This window comes from Ambystoma mexicanum, chromosome 2q (genome assembly GCF_040938575.1).
Source record: "Ambystoma mexicanum isolate Mex_15411 chromosome 2q, UKY_AmexF1_1, whole genome shotgun sequence".
Classification (NCBI taxonomy): Eukaryota; Metazoa; Chordata; class Amphibia; order Caudata; family Ambystomatidae; genus Ambystoma; species Ambystoma mexicanum.
In genome coordinates this window covers 300,270,463-300,290,547 of record NC_090924.1, presented here as the reverse complement: position 1 = coordinate 300,290,547, position 20,085 = coordinate 300,270,463, and the positions used below count along the sequence as shown (strand labels likewise).

Genomic DNA, 20,085 nt, shown 5'->3' with positions numbered 1-20,085 from the left:
CAGACCCAGGTTTGAAAAGCAACAATGCTACCTGAAGAAAAGAGTTGTTGGAACCCTGGGGAGGAAGAGTTCCTGGTAGCTTTACGAGTAAGAGAATCAGGCAGTGCATTGCAGGGCTGCAGTCCAGTTCCAATAGTTACTGAAATCCGAAGTTTGATGGATGGTGGATGAGTGCATGGTCAAAGAAGGGGAAACAGAACCCACATCTGACCACTCACACACAAACATACAGGGTGCTGGGTGACCCCTCTGCAGGCCTCGGAAATGTGGGGGGAAACTATGATTGACACACCGGAATGATAGTATGTGTGTCGTTTTAGTGAAATCATGGGCACAGGAGACAAAAACCCTTTGGAGAAACTCTGACATGTATCTGTCTGCTGGTGGGTCTGTCTTCCCTTGCATTTGATTAATAAAGCTGTGAAAAACATGAGAAAAAAAATCTGAAAGTGGCCTGCTGCACTCATGAGGTTCATACTGGTGCAAGAAAGCCTCGCCACCACTGACTCTGCAGGGTATAATCAATCCTTGCATACCGCAAAACCTACTGGGTAACCTCTCTTAAAAAAGGCAACAGATTCCTACCATTTCAGGTAACTTTATTCCAAAGATGACCATCAGGGTCCTCTTTGGAATTTGAAGCATGCCCGTTTCAGATCATGTATGCACATGTTACAAAGGGGGAGGGGGCGACAGCAGCCCACAACATGTGTGCTGAGAACATTGGACATTTACATTTGACATTTAGTGAACTGCTTTAGCATTTAAGTAAGTGTTTCTCTTTGATGGTTCTGCGCATTTACGGACTCACAGCACAGCCAATGCAACTTTTCATAGGCTTAGTTACATTGTTTTGTTTTCGAGCTACTAACAATGTGAGCACATGAGCTGCATTTTGAGATATGGTTTGATTGTGGTTGCTCTTTATTTACAGACCATCTGAGAGGCCTGCAGTGTTTACAACGAGACATTATTGCACGTTGTCATTTTTGTCGAGTCAGTTTCATCAGGTCACCTATAAAAGTGGTCAAACATGCTGCGATCAAAGTGACTCGATCAAACTTGCAACGTGAAATAATGGCACTTTGTAACCATGTAGAATCCACCTGATGAAGGAACACCACTTTTCCGAAACATGTTGTGGAGATTTGGAAAATACATTGTGATAACCACCATTGCAATAAAGCTACTTGAAAATTGGACAGATCTTTTTCCTTCCTTAACCCAAGTGCTGAAGGTGGGGTAAAATTTGATTTCCCACTTTCTGTGAATTGAAAAAACATGACAGGCACATAGGGCCTCATCACAAGCCCGGCGGTAATCATGCAGGTAAAACCGGCAGGTTGCCGCCGGAATTGCAAATTTTACTGGAGCCTGACTTCCCAGTAACACCAGGGTATTCTGACCCCGACGGCTGGTAAGTCAGGCACCGGTAATTCTGTAAGTCTCCATTCCCATGGAGTTCCATGGGACTCCATGGGAATGGGGACCACGGAAGCACTGGCACCATTAATAACAGTGCCAGTGTTTCCATGAAACTCTGCGGGCGGGTGCCGTTCCGCCTCCGCCTGCTAGGTCTGACCCTGGCGGGCGGGATGGTACCAGCCCGCAGAGTGGTAGCGTGCCGGTCTGGAAACAACAGTGCCGGTAGGCTTACCGGCACCGTTTCCAGACCGGCACACTCATAATAAGGCCCATAATCTTTCTTATTAGGTTGACCAGGTTTGAGGCGCGGCTATTTTGGTAGAACTGGCAGAGACTTCATAATCACTGCCCTGGCTTTCAAAAAAAGCCCTTTCTGTTCACAGAAGCCCTCAAGTGCATCCCTGTTGTCACCCTGATGGAATGGCCAAGGTCAGACATACGCATGAACACAGGGGTTTGCCTCCCCTGTGCAGCACGTTTCACATGAATATTAGAGACAGCTTCTCCTGGTAACCAGACATATGCTCCTGCATTTTTAGGCTATATCCAGACAACATAAATGTAGCGTCTATGTCGGATTGGGGGTAAAACTAACTGACAGGGCTCTACACCATGACCTACTCCAACTATCTGGGGGTTAAGGTAAAGTTGGAAAAAGAGTCTTCACTGACGTCCTCTTCTGACTCGACTCTGCTGTCCATGTGCTTGAGCTGGATCTCCTTAAATTCCAGAAACTCCTCAAGACTTTCCTCTTCTCCTCCTTCTTCTCATTCCCCCTCCCCTGCTAATTCCTCCCTGCTGCTACAACTGGCTGCCTTTTTACCACTCTCTGCCCGCAGTACCCCATTACGAGCACTTGCCTTTGGTTACCCTTGCCCGACTAGCCTACCAAGTCTGGTCCACCCCTGTTCCTCGCACTCCACCCTTACCCCTTTCTCCCTGTGCACTTGTCCTTCATGGGCTCCCCTAGGACTTACCCTGCCTCATCCGTGGGGGCCCCTCCCCCGCCCCTGATTTTGTTTACTGCACTTGCACGATTCAAATGTCACAAGGCCTAGTAGGACCGTTTATTGTTCCCCCACCCCTTTTTTGTCTTGTGGCACCTGGAAACACTTTCTGCTGTATAGGCGCCATGCAAATGTCCAGTAAATCAAATACAAAAATAAAATAGGTAACCAACAGGAATGGCAATGGTTGTTTAGAGTGCCATACCAGCACCAGCAGAACCACCCTGATAATCTAGAGGTTCTGGAGTCACTGTTGGAAAAACAAAAACGGCAAATGAATTCAAGTAGCCAAAGTGTTGTTGGGCTCTGATTCAATCTGTAAAAAAGCTCCAAATAACCACTGACTTCATGAAAGAGGTGATGGTTGCCAAAAGGTGTTTTTGCTGTGGAGGAGCATTCATCTAAGGGCTTTTATGTATTTATGCACACAACAGCTGGCTGAACCAGTAAGAGGGAGGAGAAGCGAGTAGGAATTCTGAAAAGGGATGGAACAGGGGGAGCTACAGCACTGCTGGCAGTGCAGGAAATGGCCCGGAACGAGACAGAGCGGCGCTCCGCAAAATATTCCTTGCCGGAGTGGTCCTCCAGACCCAGGAGTTCCCAGACACAACTCTGGCAGATCCTGTGCCTCATCGAGTAGATGCTTTCAGAAGTTCCTGCCGAGTCCTCTGAAAGCAGTTGGCTCCTGCTGCACAACCCTGTCCTCTGAAAGCAGTCTTCTCCTGCTGCACAACGCATTCCTCAACGATTGTTCAGAACACGCAGTACTGGGGCCTGCATCCAGAAACTGCCAAAGCCTCACATACAATTCTGCAGCTGTTCAAACTGGTATATATGTCCTGCATTTTACAGACCTCTCTTTATTAGTGTGAATATTGTGACCAATCAAAACAGAAGAGTCCATTATTTGATTAAAAGGGTTTCTTAATGAATCATAATAAGACATGTTCAACATTTAAAATTGTGGAAATTATGTTGTTCCAATAATGCTCTTTGCTTTTATGCAAATTACCAGGATTGGGTTCTCTATATAGCTACTGTGCCTCATTACTAGTCCGGCGGTAACGCTGACATTGCTCCGGCGGGTTGCCTCCAGAGTCGTAAAATATTACTGGCGTCTGACTTCCCAGTGGCAACGGGAGATTACAAGTCCGGCGGCCCGGGACGTCAGGTGCCGGTATAATGTAAGTCCCCATTCCCATGAGAGTGGAGACTCAGAAGTGCCGGCACTGTTGTTAATGGTGCTGGTGCACAAACTTGTCGGGTGCAGCGGTCACAGCAGGCAAACATGTAGTTTGCCGGTCCGGAAACAAGGGCGCCGGTGAGCTTACCAGCACCCTTGTTTCCAGACCGGCAGGGTCCTAATGAGGCCCACTGTGTTGAGCAACCTGGCCGGGCCTGTTGCTACCGCACCAATACTTGCCCGAGGCGGCCTGGATAGACCGGAACCCAGCAGGGGCACCTGAGCGACGCCCACAAGGCGCAACTGCTACGTGCAGTTGGTTGAGTTTGACAAGTTATTGTTTGGAAGGTATTTTTAGTCTTCGGCACAAAGGACACGGGGGCACCGAGGACATTGGAACTCGAAAGAAGGATAACGTGGGGGCACAGGGATGGCAGCCGGTATTAAAGTACTGACATGGAATGTCCGGGGGATGGGCTCATACATGCGAAGAAACAGGATCAGATCTTACCTAAGGCGGAAACGAATCTCCATTACACTCCTCCAAGAAACAGTTGTAGGTTACATGCTCAGCTGCAGGTGTATGTCTAGGACGCTGAAATTAACGATTACAATATAGAATTATTTTAACTGGATAGGCTATTTTAGAAGAGTAGAAATTTTAATTTTTTTTAATGGAATATTTAAATTGAATTGTATTTTTCCGCTGTTTTCCGCGGGGCACTGAATAAGAGAATAAGAAGGTGTGACATTGCAACCGTACCAAGGGTAATTCGGAAGAAATCGTTGATCTTGAACACACAGTTCGTGTGAGCCAGGATTGGGGACCACATTTCCCAGAACTACCGTCTGTGTCGCGGTGCGGATCACATCATTCCCGCCCGATACAGGCTTTAACTGACTCCTGTTTAGGCCTGTTTGTGGCCTTGTTGCCGGCAGTCGGCAGGAAATGCTGGACCTTTGTAATTAAATAGTGTGAGAGTTATTTAAAAGGTAAGAATCTAATCTCTCCAGGATTTATAGTATAATTATGTATTCTAAGGAACACTTGGTAAAATGGAATAATGGAGTGGGGAAAATTGATTTAAGAGCCCTGAATAAAATCAGAGCCTTGGCAATTGATAAGAACACGTTAAAAGAGGAAAAGATTGAGAGTCTAAAGGAGGAATCGACCCCCTATAAGGCTGCATCGGTTAATGCACGATCTGCACTGGCCCACGCATTTGAAATAAAGGAATTCATACAAGAACATGATTGGAAATCGTGCTACTAACTGAAACATGGTTTTCTGAGGGGAGCCAATCTATGTTCCTTCTTCTCAATTATCGGAGGCGTGGGCGGACCCACGCAGGCGCTTCCCCATCCTAAAGGATGATGTGCCAATCTATGTTCCACACATTGGTTCCAGATAATTATTTTATCCAAAAAATTGATTGCACATTGAAAAGAGGAGGGGGCATAGCAATTATTTATAAATCTGCAATGACCATCTCTCACATGGTAGAATTGGATTGGGGAGATCAGACACAAATGGGAAATTGTACTATTACCATGTCAAACTCTACCTCTATAAAAGTGATGCTAGGATATAGACCCCCAGGACCACTAGGCAACTTTCTAGAATCACTGGACCTATATTTGACCACAACTGGCAACAAATATAAGGATCTCCTATGTCTTGGAGATTGGAATATTTGGTTGGACAGCTTAACAAACACAGACGCAATAGCTACGAGAGAGATCCTGGACAACCATGGATTGACAGTGCTTACAACTGCACCATCCCATAATAAAGGACACTGTCTTGATATGTTGGCAACTAGGGCCAGGTTGTTACCTTTAAAGAAATATGTCCAATTTTATGGTCTGACCATTTGATTCAATTGTTTACGTTCTCCAGTAAGGAGCCTCAAAAAAGGAGAGGGAGAGAAATGCCATTAATGTGGAGACGCACGGCTGCTGATCTAGATAAAATCCCAGGGGGAGAAGTGCAGAATAAACTCAAAAGAATAGATTGTACATTGACATGTGAGGAATATGTTGATAAAGGTATGGAGATACTGGAAGAAATCTGTAATAAATATGCTCCCCTGAAACAGAAATAAACTAAGAAATCTAAGTCTTGGTTTGGTCCAGAACTTGCCTTATTACGAAAACAACTTTGCAAAGCTAATGATACTTGGAGATATTCCAAGTCTAACGTTGATGCTGATAGAGTAAAGGCAGTTTTAAAAACATATCAGACTATCTTATTTCTAGCTAAACAAGATTTCCTACATAAAGAAATCAAACAAGCTGGTAATCAGTCAAAAGCCATCTTTGAGGTGGTCTCAAGATTTAGCAAACCATCCTGTATAGACATCAACACAGCCGCATCACAGAAACAGGCTGATAAATTTAATATTTTTTAAAGAAAAGATAGTTACGATTCTAGAAAATATAGAACAGGGAAGGTCTTCAGGACGCGAGAAATAAATGGAGAAGGAAAGCAAACAAGAAAAAACAAAACAATGAGAGGTAGCCTTTCAGTTTCAAATGGTGGACGAAAAAGTGATTGGTATGCTTTTGAGTCAATTAAAACCTACAAATGGCCTTTCCTGCAGAGTACCAGCATAGGTCGCCAAACGACTAGCAAAAGAGCTTACACCATTCATTAGAACTTTTGTGAATATGTCTTTAAAAGATTCTCAGGTGCCTAAAGCCTTAAAAAAGGTATTAATAAAGCCATTATTAAAGAAATCCAACTTTGATCCAGAAATAATGAAGAATTATCGGCCAGTGGCAAATTTAATGTGCCCAACAAAAATCTTGGAAAAAGTGGTTTGCTCCCAATTCCAAGCATTTGTAGCTAAAGAAGAATTGTTAGATAATCTTCAGTCAGGAATTCGTCCAAAGCATGGCACAGTCAGCTCTCTTAGCCGTACTTGACAATCTGCTTAAAGCTGCGGATGAGGGAAGATCAACAGTATTGTTGATGCTGGACCTGTCCGTGGCCTTTGATACTGTGAATCATCAGAAAATGGCTCAACAGATTGGGGAAGTGGGAAAGCATCTAAGGAAGTGGTGAGATGGTTTGAATCATTTCTTAAAGATAGATCATAAAGGGTTACACTAGATGGCTACACCTCCCAGATGGTGGAGCTGGAATGTGGGGTTCCCCAGGGCTCCTCCCTATCCCCTCTTATTTTTAATTTGTATTTTCGACCAGTTTTTAGAATAGTTAAAACATACTGTCTGTTGTTTCATTCATATGCAAATGATACACAGATATACATAGAACTTCAGGACAGTCAGGATGCTTTTTAACAAATAAATTAATGCATGGAAGAACTCAAAGAGTGGATGACTAATAACCAGTTACAGTTAAATGCTGCAAAAACAGAAATCATATTGTTTGATGCAAAGAGTAAAAGGTCACACGAAGGACAAACTCCACCACCCTCGATTCTAGGTGAACAACTGCAGTATGCGAAAAAAGTTACTGCTGGTGGCAAGAGAATCTGGGGAGTGAGAGTCTGGTGGGAGCGAAAGTAAAAACAGTCTATTTTGCACTGTGCTCACTACAGAGTATCTTATCCTATATTCCAACGGAAGATAGGGCGGCTGTGGTGGGGGCAATGACCAACCCCCACCTGGACTACTGCAACAGTTTGTTAGCAGGAATCCCAAAAAAAACAAATGGACCGACTGCAGAGGGCCAAGAATACAGCAATTAGAGGAATTGGGAATCTTAGGAAAAGGGATCATGTCTCATCACTACGAAGATCCATCCACTGGTTGATGGTGGAGGATAGAGTTCAATTCAAGAGGGCATGTCTAGTTTTCAAATGTTTGAAGGGACTAGCACCCGTGTATTTGATTGATAAGATCACACCATATCATCCCAAAAGGAAGTTACGTTCGGAGGACAAACTCCTCATTTGTAGTCTACGAACTAAGTTTGTAACTAGAGGAGACAGAAGCTTTGGAGCCTTCGGCCCCGAGATCTGGAATTAACTTCCACTGGAAATTAGAAGGTGTGAGACTCTTGACATCTTTAGGAGAAATTGAAAACGTTCCTATTCAAATAAAGGAAGAAACTGATTGAACCAGAATTCCAATATTGTTCGTTTCTTTGGCTGTTTAAGTCTAAATCTAGTTGTCATCTGCGCCCGAATATGGTTCACTCTGTCTGGTGCGCGTGTAAAAATATTTCAAAATCAAAATCAAACACATCTTAATGCTGAAAACTCTGCAAAAATAGTGAACTGGTGGGGAGGGAATACTCCCAATACGCAAGAGGGGTATACACATGGATAGACGGGGCAATACCATTTCAACTTCTGTCAAGAGAGGTAGACACTGAGGGGAGGTATTTAATACTCAGGGGCAGCATTGAGAATCTAGATGTTTGTATAGTGAACTCCTATCTCCCCAACAATGGAACCTCTGCATACCTGATCAAGCTGGGAGCTAAGCTCACACACTACCGAGAATGCTTTTTCATATGGAGGGGCGATTTCAATTGCATACGCGACCAAGCACTAGACAGATCAAAGCCCCCAGCATCAGTGACCGAAGCGGCTCCCTCTGCGTTGAATAGGGTCATAGAGAATCTAGATCTAGCAGAGGTATGGAGAGAACTGCATCCAACAGACAGAGAATACTCTTTCTTCTCATCTCCCCACACAATCTATACCAGAATATAAGAGACAGACAACACCTACTCCAAGTAGAGGCAGCAGACTACCTGGGAAGATCAATATCTGGCCACTCCCCACTCCTCATGGAATGGAAAATACGGGGCCCTAAGCCACCCATACCGATGTGGAGAATACCTACGGATGCCTTGACTGACACCGTCTTCAAAGAGGATCTCCGGGACAAAATAAAAGAGTACCTAGACATTAATGTGGGAAGTGTGAAGGGATGGATTGCGACCTGGGAAGCATTAAAAGTAGTGGTCAGGGGGGAAATTATAGCTAAAGCAGGTGTGATCAGGAGAATGCTAAGGAGGGAGCTAGAGGAAGGAGAAAAGCGGATTACACAAATAGAAGCGACTGCCCCAAGGTCAAGGGAGGCTGAGATGGAACTGTCTGCAATCAGGGGTGCCTGTCAAGAAGCATGGGCCAGACTAGCGCAATTTGACTATGGGGCCAAAACCACTAAGGCACATGCGGAGGGCGACCAACCAGGTAGGCTTTTGTCGTTGCTGTGCAGGAGGGAGCATCCAAAACACCCGATCACTGAGATCAAAGGCACTGCGGGTAAGGTTCTTACCATGCAGACAGACATAAATGAGGCGTTTAAGCAATTCTACTCCCACCTGTATGACCATACAGAAGTGGTCCCACTGGGAGATATCCTGGACACCCTAGATGAGATAGGAATGCCAACTCTGAGTGAATCCCAGCGTGCCAACTTAAATGGGGACCTGACTGCCGAAGAACTGAGGCGATTAGCTCACTATCCACTTGTAAAACCCCAGGCAGCGATGGACTACCTCCTGAATTATACAAAGCCTACGAGGAGGAACTGACCCCCACCCTACTAGAAATATTCCAGGAATCATATGAAAAAGGGTTATTACCGAGAAGCATGAGAGAGACACTAGTGGTCCCGATACCCAAACTAGGAAAATCAAGGGACAAATGTGGGTCATTCAGACCACTGGCCATGCTCAACTATGACATTAAAATATTAACAACCATACTGGGCAAAAGGCTAGCAAGGGCGATAGGAACACTAATTCATGAAGACCAGAACGGGTTTATACCTGGCCGGAGCACAGCAGCGAACCTACGCAGATTACAACACATAGTGGCACAAATGAAAGACTCACATGAACCATACGCAGTTGCATCCCTAGACGCCGTAAGAGCATTCAATTCCATATATTGGGAATGGTTGTTTGAGGTTCCTGCAGCAATTGGGCTTGGGGGAAAGCTTTGTCAGGTGGAAAAAAATCCTATACAAATCACCAGTAGCCAGAGTAAAAACAGGGAGGACGGTGTCCGGGTTATGGGAGATGCAGAGAGACACCAGACAGGGTTGTCCACTATCTCCGATGCTCTACATTTTGAGCCTCGAACCACTCGCAATTTACATGAGAAAACAGTTTTTTGATGCAGGCATCAGAGTGGGAGGGGAATATCATATCATCTCCTTATACACAGATGATGTGCTGCTCTACCTAAGAGACCCTCACCTCAACATATCAACAGTATTGGAGGTCCTTAAAAATTTTGCCCGAGTGTCAGGGATCACATTTAACAAAGAAAAGTTGTGCGTGTTCCCATTAGCGGGGTTGGCTGGAGCAGAACTCCCAGAAGCAGAGCTCCCAGAGGTAGGAATCCAATGGAGAACACACATGTTTAGATACCTGGGGGTCAACATCTGGCACACGCCTGAGCAGATGCATGGCGGCAACACCCTAGTCGTGATCCAGGGGTTAAGGAAGTCAACTAAATTCTGGTCCAGACTACCGCTATTAGTGATGAGGAGGGCGGCGGTAACCAAAATGATAGTACTACCACAGTTCCTATACTTCTTTCAAAATGTGCACTACCTTATTCCGAGCTCCTTCTTTGAATTACTCGAAAAACTAATAAGAGAACTAATATGGGGCAACGCTAGGCACAAAATATCCCTCGTCACTACCGTACCAGGCTGGTGGAATACAACTACCAGACCTGGAGAGGTACTATCTAGCGGCCCAACTGAGCCATGTGACTAAGTGGCTAGAAGATGAGACCACTCCTGAAACTAGACTACTCAAACAGCTGGTAGCACCGGCAAACCTGAAGGAGGCACTATCGGTCCTACTGGAGTGCCTGGGGGAGACCCCAATGATAGTGACACTAGGAAGGAAGATATGGGACAGAGCCTTGAAACAGTCTGGAGAGAAGCACCCATATTCGCCAGATGTCCCGATTGCGGCATGAGTATGCAGAACCAAAACAGACTTGGCCCAGATGAGGAAATGGGAAGGATATAGTATCTACACCTGGGGAGACACACACGAAGAAGGGACATTTAGAGAATTTGAATCAATGGTGGAGATAGAGGGCCTGCCCAAGGGTCAATTCCTATGGTATGGCAAGGTCAGGAAGTGGGCCAGAGAAAAATGGAAGGAGTGGCCTGAGGAACCAGAGCCAGACCCATTAATGACACTGCTATATAACCTGGGGGGTGGGTGAAAACCGGTGTCCAGACTCTATGTGCACCTGGCAGACAGGCCCAACCCAAAAAGCGAAGCGCTGAAACAGAGATGGGAGACAGACCTGGGGAACGAAATAACTGAGAATGAATGGGAGAGGATATTAGCATTTCCACGGGAAGTGTCAAGGAACGCCCGGTTCAGGCTGATCCAATTACAAGTTCTATACAGGACCTATATGACACCAGATAGGATCGCCAAATTCAACAAAATCACACACCCTCTGTGCCCCTGGTGCAACGCAGAGGGGACTGGAATGCTACACATGTTCTGGGGGTGCCTGAAAATACAAACATTCTGGTCCAAAATTGAGCAAGCCTGCAGGAGGGCGGCGGTGGAGAGGTACAAATGGACCCCGAAGGAGTGCATCCTAGGCGCCTACCCACGGATAAATAAAGTGAGACACGTAGTGAAATTTATGGACATGGCATGTGTGCTAGCTAAAAGAGCGATAGCTATGGCATGGAAATCCAGGAAGGGCCTACAGTTCAACAAATGGCAAAGAGATGGAGTACTGGAGAGAGGCGGAAACCAAGGTCTGGGGAGAAGGAATGGCTAAAGCAGAAGGAGAGGCCAGCATAGCATATGAGGACTGGAAAGCCCTGATCTGGGACATATTTCACCCGTCAGATGACAAGCCCCCATGAGACCATGCCAGCTCATTGAACATATGGCAACCAATCGACACTACCCACACCCCAACTACTAATAACCCAAGTCAGGATACGCTAACCAGCATAATGTCCAAAGCCTGCTGCACAAACTGTTCAGCAAGGGGGAAAATACAAACCCCACTATAAACGACCTTTGAGAGAAGACAAGTTACTGTTGATTGTTTGTTTAAGTTACTGTTACCTATAACTATATACTATACTATATCATGCTAAAAATGTATGTACAATGAACAATACACATTATAAATGCCAATAAAAACATTTAGAAATAAATAAATGCCCTAACATGGATTTCACAACTAAAGACCTGGACACATGGTAAGATGATGAACACATCCACAAAAAAATCAATTGAATTAATCAATGATATAAGTACAAGCGCAGTTGATTGAAATTTATATTTTGTTACACTGATGGTATTGAAATGGTACTTTAAATGTCCAGACAGGCGATTGTACGGAAGACACTAAATAGATTATAAAGAATCAAGGCTCTGGGGGATGCGGCCAGCTGCGATCTCTGAAGAACATCTTCAGCCCATTGACATTTACTGGTGGAAAGTATGGGCCAATTCTTTTGCGGTGCCACCACTTGCCCTCATTTGCGTGCTTGCCTCCGATTCGGCTGAATTTGTATATAAATTGCTCTCCTCTGATCCACCTTCAAAAGAAATGGAAAAAAACTCATGAGGACAGCAGACTGATGAAGGCTTCAAACATGCAATGTTCATAATTAGTGTTATGACTGTGGGAGGGTTTATAGTCTGTGGATTTCAAGTAAGTACAAAATTCTCAAAAGATCCACACTAAAGTCTGTTTCAGCTCTGTGCTGAGATTAGACCAGTGATATACAACCCTTGACACTTCAGATGTTTTAGACTATGACTCTCATGATCCCTCATCATTCACGTTGCTGGCCGAGGCTAAAATGGGTTGCAGTTCAGAACATCTGCATAGTAAAATGTTGCAGACCCCCGTATAAGACTAACAACGTTAATAGCAAACATTTTGATCTTTAAGAAAACCTTCTGAATTAATGATTCCATTATTCTCTGTTTTGTTTGTCCATTTTTGGTGATGGGCTATTGCATCATGGCCTGATCAGATCTTAACCTGATACCACTGCTTGACAAGCCTTCTAGTGCCCTTATGACATAAATATTTTTTTACATTTATTTTTAATACAAAGATCAAGGAACCAAAAGTATCCAGTACCGGGTACGAAATCAAACACATGAACATCTTTACACAGCTCAACAAATTAATACAATTATACACATATAAAAATTAGCAGAATAATCATCCATATTAACTATTTAAAATGGAGACAGATAATTCTATGGGCCTCAATCCGCAGTATGCGGTAAGTAACGGTCCTTACCGGCATGGAGCAAATAACGTGTCCGCCATGCTGGTAAGGACACTACCGCCATGCCGTTAAAGACCCCAAAAAGTCCCTTAACGGCATCAAGTAAAGCGCTGATAGCACCAGCTCCATCCTTGATACCGGCATTAGCGGTGACCGCTAATAGCGGTGACCGTAAATAAGTAGAACCGGAAGTAGCGTCATCGCACAGAAACGGGAAAGAGCACTAGGATGCGTACACATCGGGAATCCAAGATAGATGCATCTCTCCACTATTTCTAGTGGTACATCATTTAATTTCCACACATATGGACTTCTCCTTCAGGGTTTCCCTGCCAGAATCATGTCTTATTTACATTGATCGTAAGTTTGTTTTGTGTCGCATATGCCTGAAGTGCGTTTATTGAGTGTTGTAACCCTATTGGTGTACAGTCTACCAGCACAGTGTCATCCACATACATTATCCACGGTACTTCCACGTTTCCTATTCTCAGAGGGGAGTTGCAGATATTTACCATTTTCTCCTCCAGGTCCGAGACATACAGATTATACAACAGAAGAGATAATGCACATCCCTGTTGAGTCTGATGTTGGTGTTACATTTAGCCGAAACACCTCCTTCTTGGTTCAATATCATTACTATAGAGGTGTCATAATTTAGGGCTTTTATGAGATAAAGAAGCGAGGGATCCAGTCCCCATTTCTGAAGTTTAGCCCACAAAAGCGGACGGGAGACTGTGTCAGAGGCTTTTATATAATCTACGTAGCAGTCATACAGCCTGCGTTTAGAGGCAGCCATCAACGATACCATGTATTGTAATGCACATGCCCTACAATACATGGTATCTGGGCTGTGCGCTTTTCTAAATCCCATCTGGAATGTCTTCAATCTACCCCTAATCTCTATCTATTTCCCTAATCTCTTCAGGAGAAGGGAAGCAAATATCTTGGAGCTGGTATCCAGCATGGCCAGAGGTCTGTAGTTGGCGGGGTCCATAATGTCTCCTCTCAAATATAGGTACAAGTTGCCAGCTGTCAGGAATCTAGCCATCATTTACTATTTTTCTAAACCAGTTTTCCACGACACCTGCCCAAACCCTGGGTTAGCTTTGTGGATGACATTAGGTACCGCATTTGCCCCCAAGGCTCGCGAGCTGCGCAATTTCATCATTATTCCATGTATGTCTTCCTTATCAAATGCCAAGTTTATTTTTCCCACCAGTTTGGTAGCCCTCATTTCGTTTATCAGCTCCTCATCATAATATAATACTTTCATGTGGGTGAGCCATGTCGACTCCATAATCGGATTTAGTTCTTTAGCTTTTTCTTCAGACTGATATCCCCGGTAGTAAGACCAGAATTTTTTGTTGTCGTTGGTGTGGAGAAGTCCAAACATGAATTTCCAATTCTCGCTGTGCAGGGAACATTTATGATTGCAAACCCAGTTTTTATAATTCGTACGCAGAATTGTCATAGCAGCTCTCTGCTCAGTGCCATTTAAGTTCCTATTTCTCCTGACTAGCCCTCGTTCTTTCTTATATCTCTTTTTCCTATCATTAATCTGTGAGTCAAAAGGGGCTCCCACTGTGTTATTTCTAGCAGCTGATTTTTTCCAAAGTTTCAAGGAAGCAGGCAGGGTTAGCATTATCTTATGCATATTCCAATTTAATTGAGCCAATAGGTTTTCCACTCCCCTATGGTCCGAAACAATATATTTTCCAAATCTCTCTATATTTGCTTCCGACCAGCAGAGTCCATTTCCCTGCCCGTTGGAGGTATCAAAGGCGCATTTGGTATTATTAGCGCTTTTTGCCATAGAGCACAAATTGCAAGTCCAACTCAGTAATGCATGGTCACTGGGGGTGATTGTCCGCAGAACTATAGGGCTACAGTGAGGCCAAAGGTCAGAGCGTATATACACATAGTCCAGGCTCGATTCTGCTCTCCCATTAGATCAGGTAGGTTTCAGTGGCCCCAACCCACCACCTTTCGTATTGAGGCAGACTATGGGCCTCATTACGAGTCAGGCAGTAACCACGGCGGTAAAACCACCTGGTTACCTCCGGACTCTTATTACCATTCCACCTCCGTGATTCTCGGAATTACCGGGGCATTACAACCCCGGTTTTCCGGGAATCACGGAGGCGGAATGGTGTTTATCCCCATTCCCATCGAGTCCTATGGGACTCGATGGGAATGGGGATCATGGAAACACCGGCAGCATCTCGTAATCCTGCAGGTGTTTCCTTGGCCGCCTGCAGGCGGGCGGTGTTAAACCCACCAGGTCAGACCTGGCCGGAACATCACCTCCCGCCTGCAGGAGTCTGGATCAGGCGGTCCGGAAACAACGGTGGCGGCGGGTTTACCACCACCGTTATTTCCGGACCGCCTGAGTTATAATGAGGCCCTATATCTTGGTTTTCAAGGCATCTGCTCCAACCGACCTTGGTTTTCCTTCATATCCCATACGCAATGCTTCCCTCTATGGTAGGATCCCATTGCTCATTGTGTTTCTTTGGTTCAATGTGTTCATTAAGGTCACCTGACACTACTAGGTGTCCCAAGAGGCAGTAGTTGTGTCATGTTTGTATTATCTCGTCCACCTTGCCACTCAGGTTAGCCGTTTCTTTCGAACCAAGAGGGTCATAAATGTTTATTATTAGTACATGATCAGCTGGGTTTTCTGTGATTTTAATTGTGGTCGGTAAAGCCCTGTGGCAAAAGCATTAAGTGATATTTCTGTTCTGGCACCTATCACCAGACCACCTGACGGCCACCCCCTAGTTCTGCACGTAGCATAGTTACTCAGGATGTTGTATCCATCTACATGAAAATCATTCATCATCCACGTTTCCTGCAATAAAAACACATCACGTTTTAGTAGCAAAACAAAGTACATTAGCGAGAAAGGCATTAAATCCCTGTGTGTTCCATGAAACGCATTTATAGTACTTCATTGCATTTGATCAAGGAAATAGTGATTCAGATATCAATTGATCGATAGCTCGCTGTGCGGTAGGTAGTTTTTTCCTATGTTCAATTGTAGCGAGTAGGCATTATTTTTCCTCTTGTCCGCTGCCCTTAATAGGTGCAGGGTTATGCTGAGGCCTCTCCACCTTTTCTTCAATATCGACATTGACGGTGTGTTTTTGTAAGACTGTCAGCTGATATCCCAAATCTCTAAGTTCCAATTTATAATCATTCAGCAATGTTGTCACTATAGGTGATGAGAATTCCATTACAGCCCAATTAGTTGAGCTGTCCGTCGTGGGTAATTCCACTTGGAAATATTCATACTGCTCAATTTGTTTCCGTCATGCCATACGCCATTTGTATGATTTATTTGGTTTCCAGTAGTCTCGTGGTAGTTCTGTTCGCGGTCTCTGTTGTGCGTTCATGAGATCGTTTACCCATAGCCTTTGGCAAACTGTCTCTTAACCTTTTACAATGTGGCTCCTGCATTTCTAGCTGAGTGGGCTCAATATGAATTCTCTCCCCTTGTGTCTCATCTATTTTGGTAGCTCCATAATATCCCATGATTTTATTGTGGGACATGTCAGATGCCATCTCGCCGCCTACCTGCAGTTTGCTATTCCTGTATGGGGCAATAGTTTCTTCTGCTCTTTAACAGGGAAGGGGGGGTAGTGGTGTGGAGGAGAACTCCTCAGCCATTAGCTTGCTCGCGTCGATGCGCTGCGCAGATTTATTTTTCAAATGTGGAAAATGTTATTAAATTACACAGAGTCACACAGAGTCTGGTTACCCACCAGGAGGTTTCTCATGTCTCTCGTTGACTCCCATCGACCACTGTCAACCACTCCTCACCCCACTCTCAGCGCTGCGTTAAGTGCAGGATATGGGCTTATAGGTAGCAGACCTAGGTGGAGGCAGTAAGTGCTCCTCCTCCAAACGATGAAACTGGTAGACAGACTTTCGTAGCTCGAACTAACAGCGTGGCAACCACCGTCAACCATTCTTCGCCCCACTCTCTGCACCGCAATATACAACAATAAAAAGTGTCCTTATTTTGATGTAAGGCATATGTAGGTGCATGACTATAAGCATTGTACCCGCCTCCTTCTCTCCTCCGAAGTATTGGGATACTATGATGAAAACATGTTTTTGTCCTATGACTCGTTTCCTAGGGTGGGCTAGCAATTAACAGGTTAAACCCCATCGTGTATGGTTCACCTTAATGTAATGAGGGACCAAAGGTATCAAGCCTTTGCAATGAAGAAAACGTGGTCTAGGTGTAGTGATGGAAAAAAGTTGGGATTTTTCTCGATGTAATTCTGAGGTTCCAAAATCCAGAAATGCTTCAAGCCTTTCAATGAAACGCTGAGGCAGTGCCTCAGTACATTAGGGCATTGGCACATTCGGATATTAGGTCACCTCCTTCTTACCCCGCCACCTCCTTCCCACTGGACGCATGACCGAAATCTCTGCCCACGCTTTTGACACATTGGGCTATGTTCATGGAATATTTGCCCGGTTCAAAGTGAATTTGCACTGCAGACAGAAACCCTGATTAATGGAACTGTGCGAAGTGTATTAGTTCCATGAATCAGGGTGTGTGTCGGCAGTGCAAAGTCACTTTTCTGCAGTGCAAATTCACTTTGAACCGGGCAAATATTCCATGAAAGGGGCCCATTGTGTTCACATTGTGACTTGGGGCCTTTCAAAAGGGAAGAGGAAAATTGCTGGGGTTTTTGCCCCTCTTTGGCCAGCTGTCTGGACCAGCAAGGGTGCCCAGCGAATGAAGTGCAGAATTAGAGCATCATATATGGCAAGGAGATATAATCACAGCATGAAATAAATGCATGGGCCACAGGAGCACATCGGCAACTTCCTACCCTGCCAACGATCCTTCCTTCCTCATACGGATGCACCAAATGAGGCCGTTATGATGACTCGCATTCGGTATTGCACCCCATTATAGTTTGGTCTGCCTTTACGGGAGCCATTGTCAAGACATGTGTGAGGACGCATGGGACTGAGCTCCTGCGATCTTGCCCGCACTGCATGAAAACAGTGCAAAAGTGGGTGGATGGTGCACAGACAGAACTATCCAAGGTCCATAAAAGCCTGAAACATGCAGAACAACACGCCAAACAACTTGCCAATAAAGTGGAAGATCTAGAGGGCATATCAAGGCACTGTAATGTTAGGCGACTGGGCCTAAAAGTGGGCGCTGAGACAGGGAAGGCGGATGACTTTGCAGAATCACTAATCCAAGGACTTTTCCCAGAGGTGTCATGCTCTTAATACTTTGTGGTGGAAAGTGCCCATAGGTCCCTGCCCCACCCTGAAATCCAGAGCACCGCCCCTATATTTATCATGACGTCTCTGAACTACTGAGACAGAGAGACCACGTTACGTGCAGCCCGGGAGAAAGGATCAGTTCTCTATGAAAACGGAACAGTACAATTCTTTCCGGACTTCAGCTCAAAGATACAGCGTATCAACAGGAATTCGAAACAACAAAGAGGATCCTGAGGTCTAAAGAAGTCAAATATTCATTGGTTTACCCAGCCAAGCTTTGCATTATTCAAGCGGGAAAGACACACTTTTGAACAGACCCGACGAAGGTATTACAATTTGCAAATACTATCCCATAGAAGCATACAAACCCAGACAACATTTGAAGCAAACTACAAATGTTTTGCTACCTTTGACAGATGGTGGTTAACAACCTATGAATAAGAACACCACTACTTATATTAATACATTTGTTGTATAAGCTAAATTGTTGACCACACTGAATCACTTTTAAGTTTACTGATATACTTTTAGCCAACATTATGTACGTTATCACAATCCAGGTGGAAGGGTGACTGGGGGTCTGCTCTCCAGATGCTTCACAGTGACCTGAATAGAGGGTTCAATGTTAGATAGCATTGATTATATTGGATTGAATGATAAACAGGTTGGCGAGGCCAGGGTGGGAGGATTCGGTTGTTTGTTGCACACACGCAGCTTGGAAATGCACTATAAAAATTGGAGACAACACAATGCAATCTGAGATATACGTGGTACAATCTGCCACAAACACAAACATATCTCAGCAGGAAGCTAAATGACACAAACTAGCCACCTGGAATGGGTTCCATGTGTTAATATCCCCGCAAAAATATTGCGATATAAAAATATTGCCATATTTTTGCAGCAATATTGACCCATGGACCCCTTGCTCACTATTCTTGGAGAGGCACAGCTTCTCCCTACTGATGAGGTCCAACCAGACTGAAACATGTGTCTGGGGATGCTGTTGGTACTCTTGTTCAGAGGAGAATTGCCTAACAGTTCGGTGCTGGACTGCCCCAGGGCAGGACAAAGACTAATATGTTTGGGATATTTCTTCTCTGTGAAAGATAGTGAGCTAAAGACTCTGGGTAAGTCTCTCGTAACCAGGACTAATGTCTGGCAGAGGGACTCCCAGGACCCCTCTTGTTAATTTGCATATTTAAGTAACTTTGGGTCTCACCCTAGGTTACTAGGGGAATCCAGACGTGGACCCCTTGCTCACTATTCTTAGAGAGGCACAGCTCCTCCCTACTGATGAGGTCCAACCAGACTGAAACACGTGTCTGGGGATGCTGTTGGTACTCTTGTTCAGAGGAGAATTGCCTAGCATTTCGGTGCTGGACTGAACCAGGGCAGGACAAAGACTGAAATGTTTGAGATATTTCTTCTCTGTGAAAGATAGTGAGCTAAAGACTCTGGGTAAGTCTCTCGTAACCAGGTCTAATGTCTGGCAGAGGGACTCAAAGGACCCCTCTTGTTAAGATACAAAAATATTGCCATATTTTTGCAGTAATATTGACCCATGGACCCTAAGGGGGACTCCCCCGCAACCCTCGCATTATTTTAAAATGTGCGGCGGACACCCCCAAAAGCCCCGCTCCCACAAAATATCCCCCCAAAAGTACTGCCTATGGCGAGACAAACGGCCATATGTACAGCGATATTTTTAGTGCAGATATTTTGTAGGGATATCCTGGAATGTTAGAGGTCTGAACAATCACAAACAATATGGTCATACTAGCCTATGTCAGGGACACAAAATACTTCACATTATTCCTCATATGCAAGAGGAACAGCAATACTAATACACAAAGACCTTAACTGCAACTGCAAATGTGCTTCACTAGACACAGAAGGCAGAGATGTCCACGTTGTATGTACAGCTGGTAAATATCAAATACAAATACTGAACAGCTGTGCACTTAACTG

General features: G+C 44.7%; 1 protein-coding gene across 4 annotated transcripts in view; it reads right to left on the bottom strand.

Moving 5' to 3' along the window:
• Positions 1–11,871: 11,871 nt before the first annotated feature.
• LMF1 (lipase maturation factor 1) overlaps positions 11,872–20,085 on the bottom strand; it is a 2,253,577-nt gene continuing 2,245,363 nt past the window's right edge. For all 4 annotated transcript variants that reach the window (XM_069647258.1, XM_069647257.1, XM_069647260.1 and 1 more), the window contains one exon: positions 11,872–12,147. In XM_069647258.1, coding sequence (XP_069503359.1) covers positions 11,973–12,147 — 175 coding nt within the window. In that variant the 3' untranslated portion in view covers positions 11,872–11,972. The remainder of the gene's footprint in view (positions 12,148–20,085) is intronic.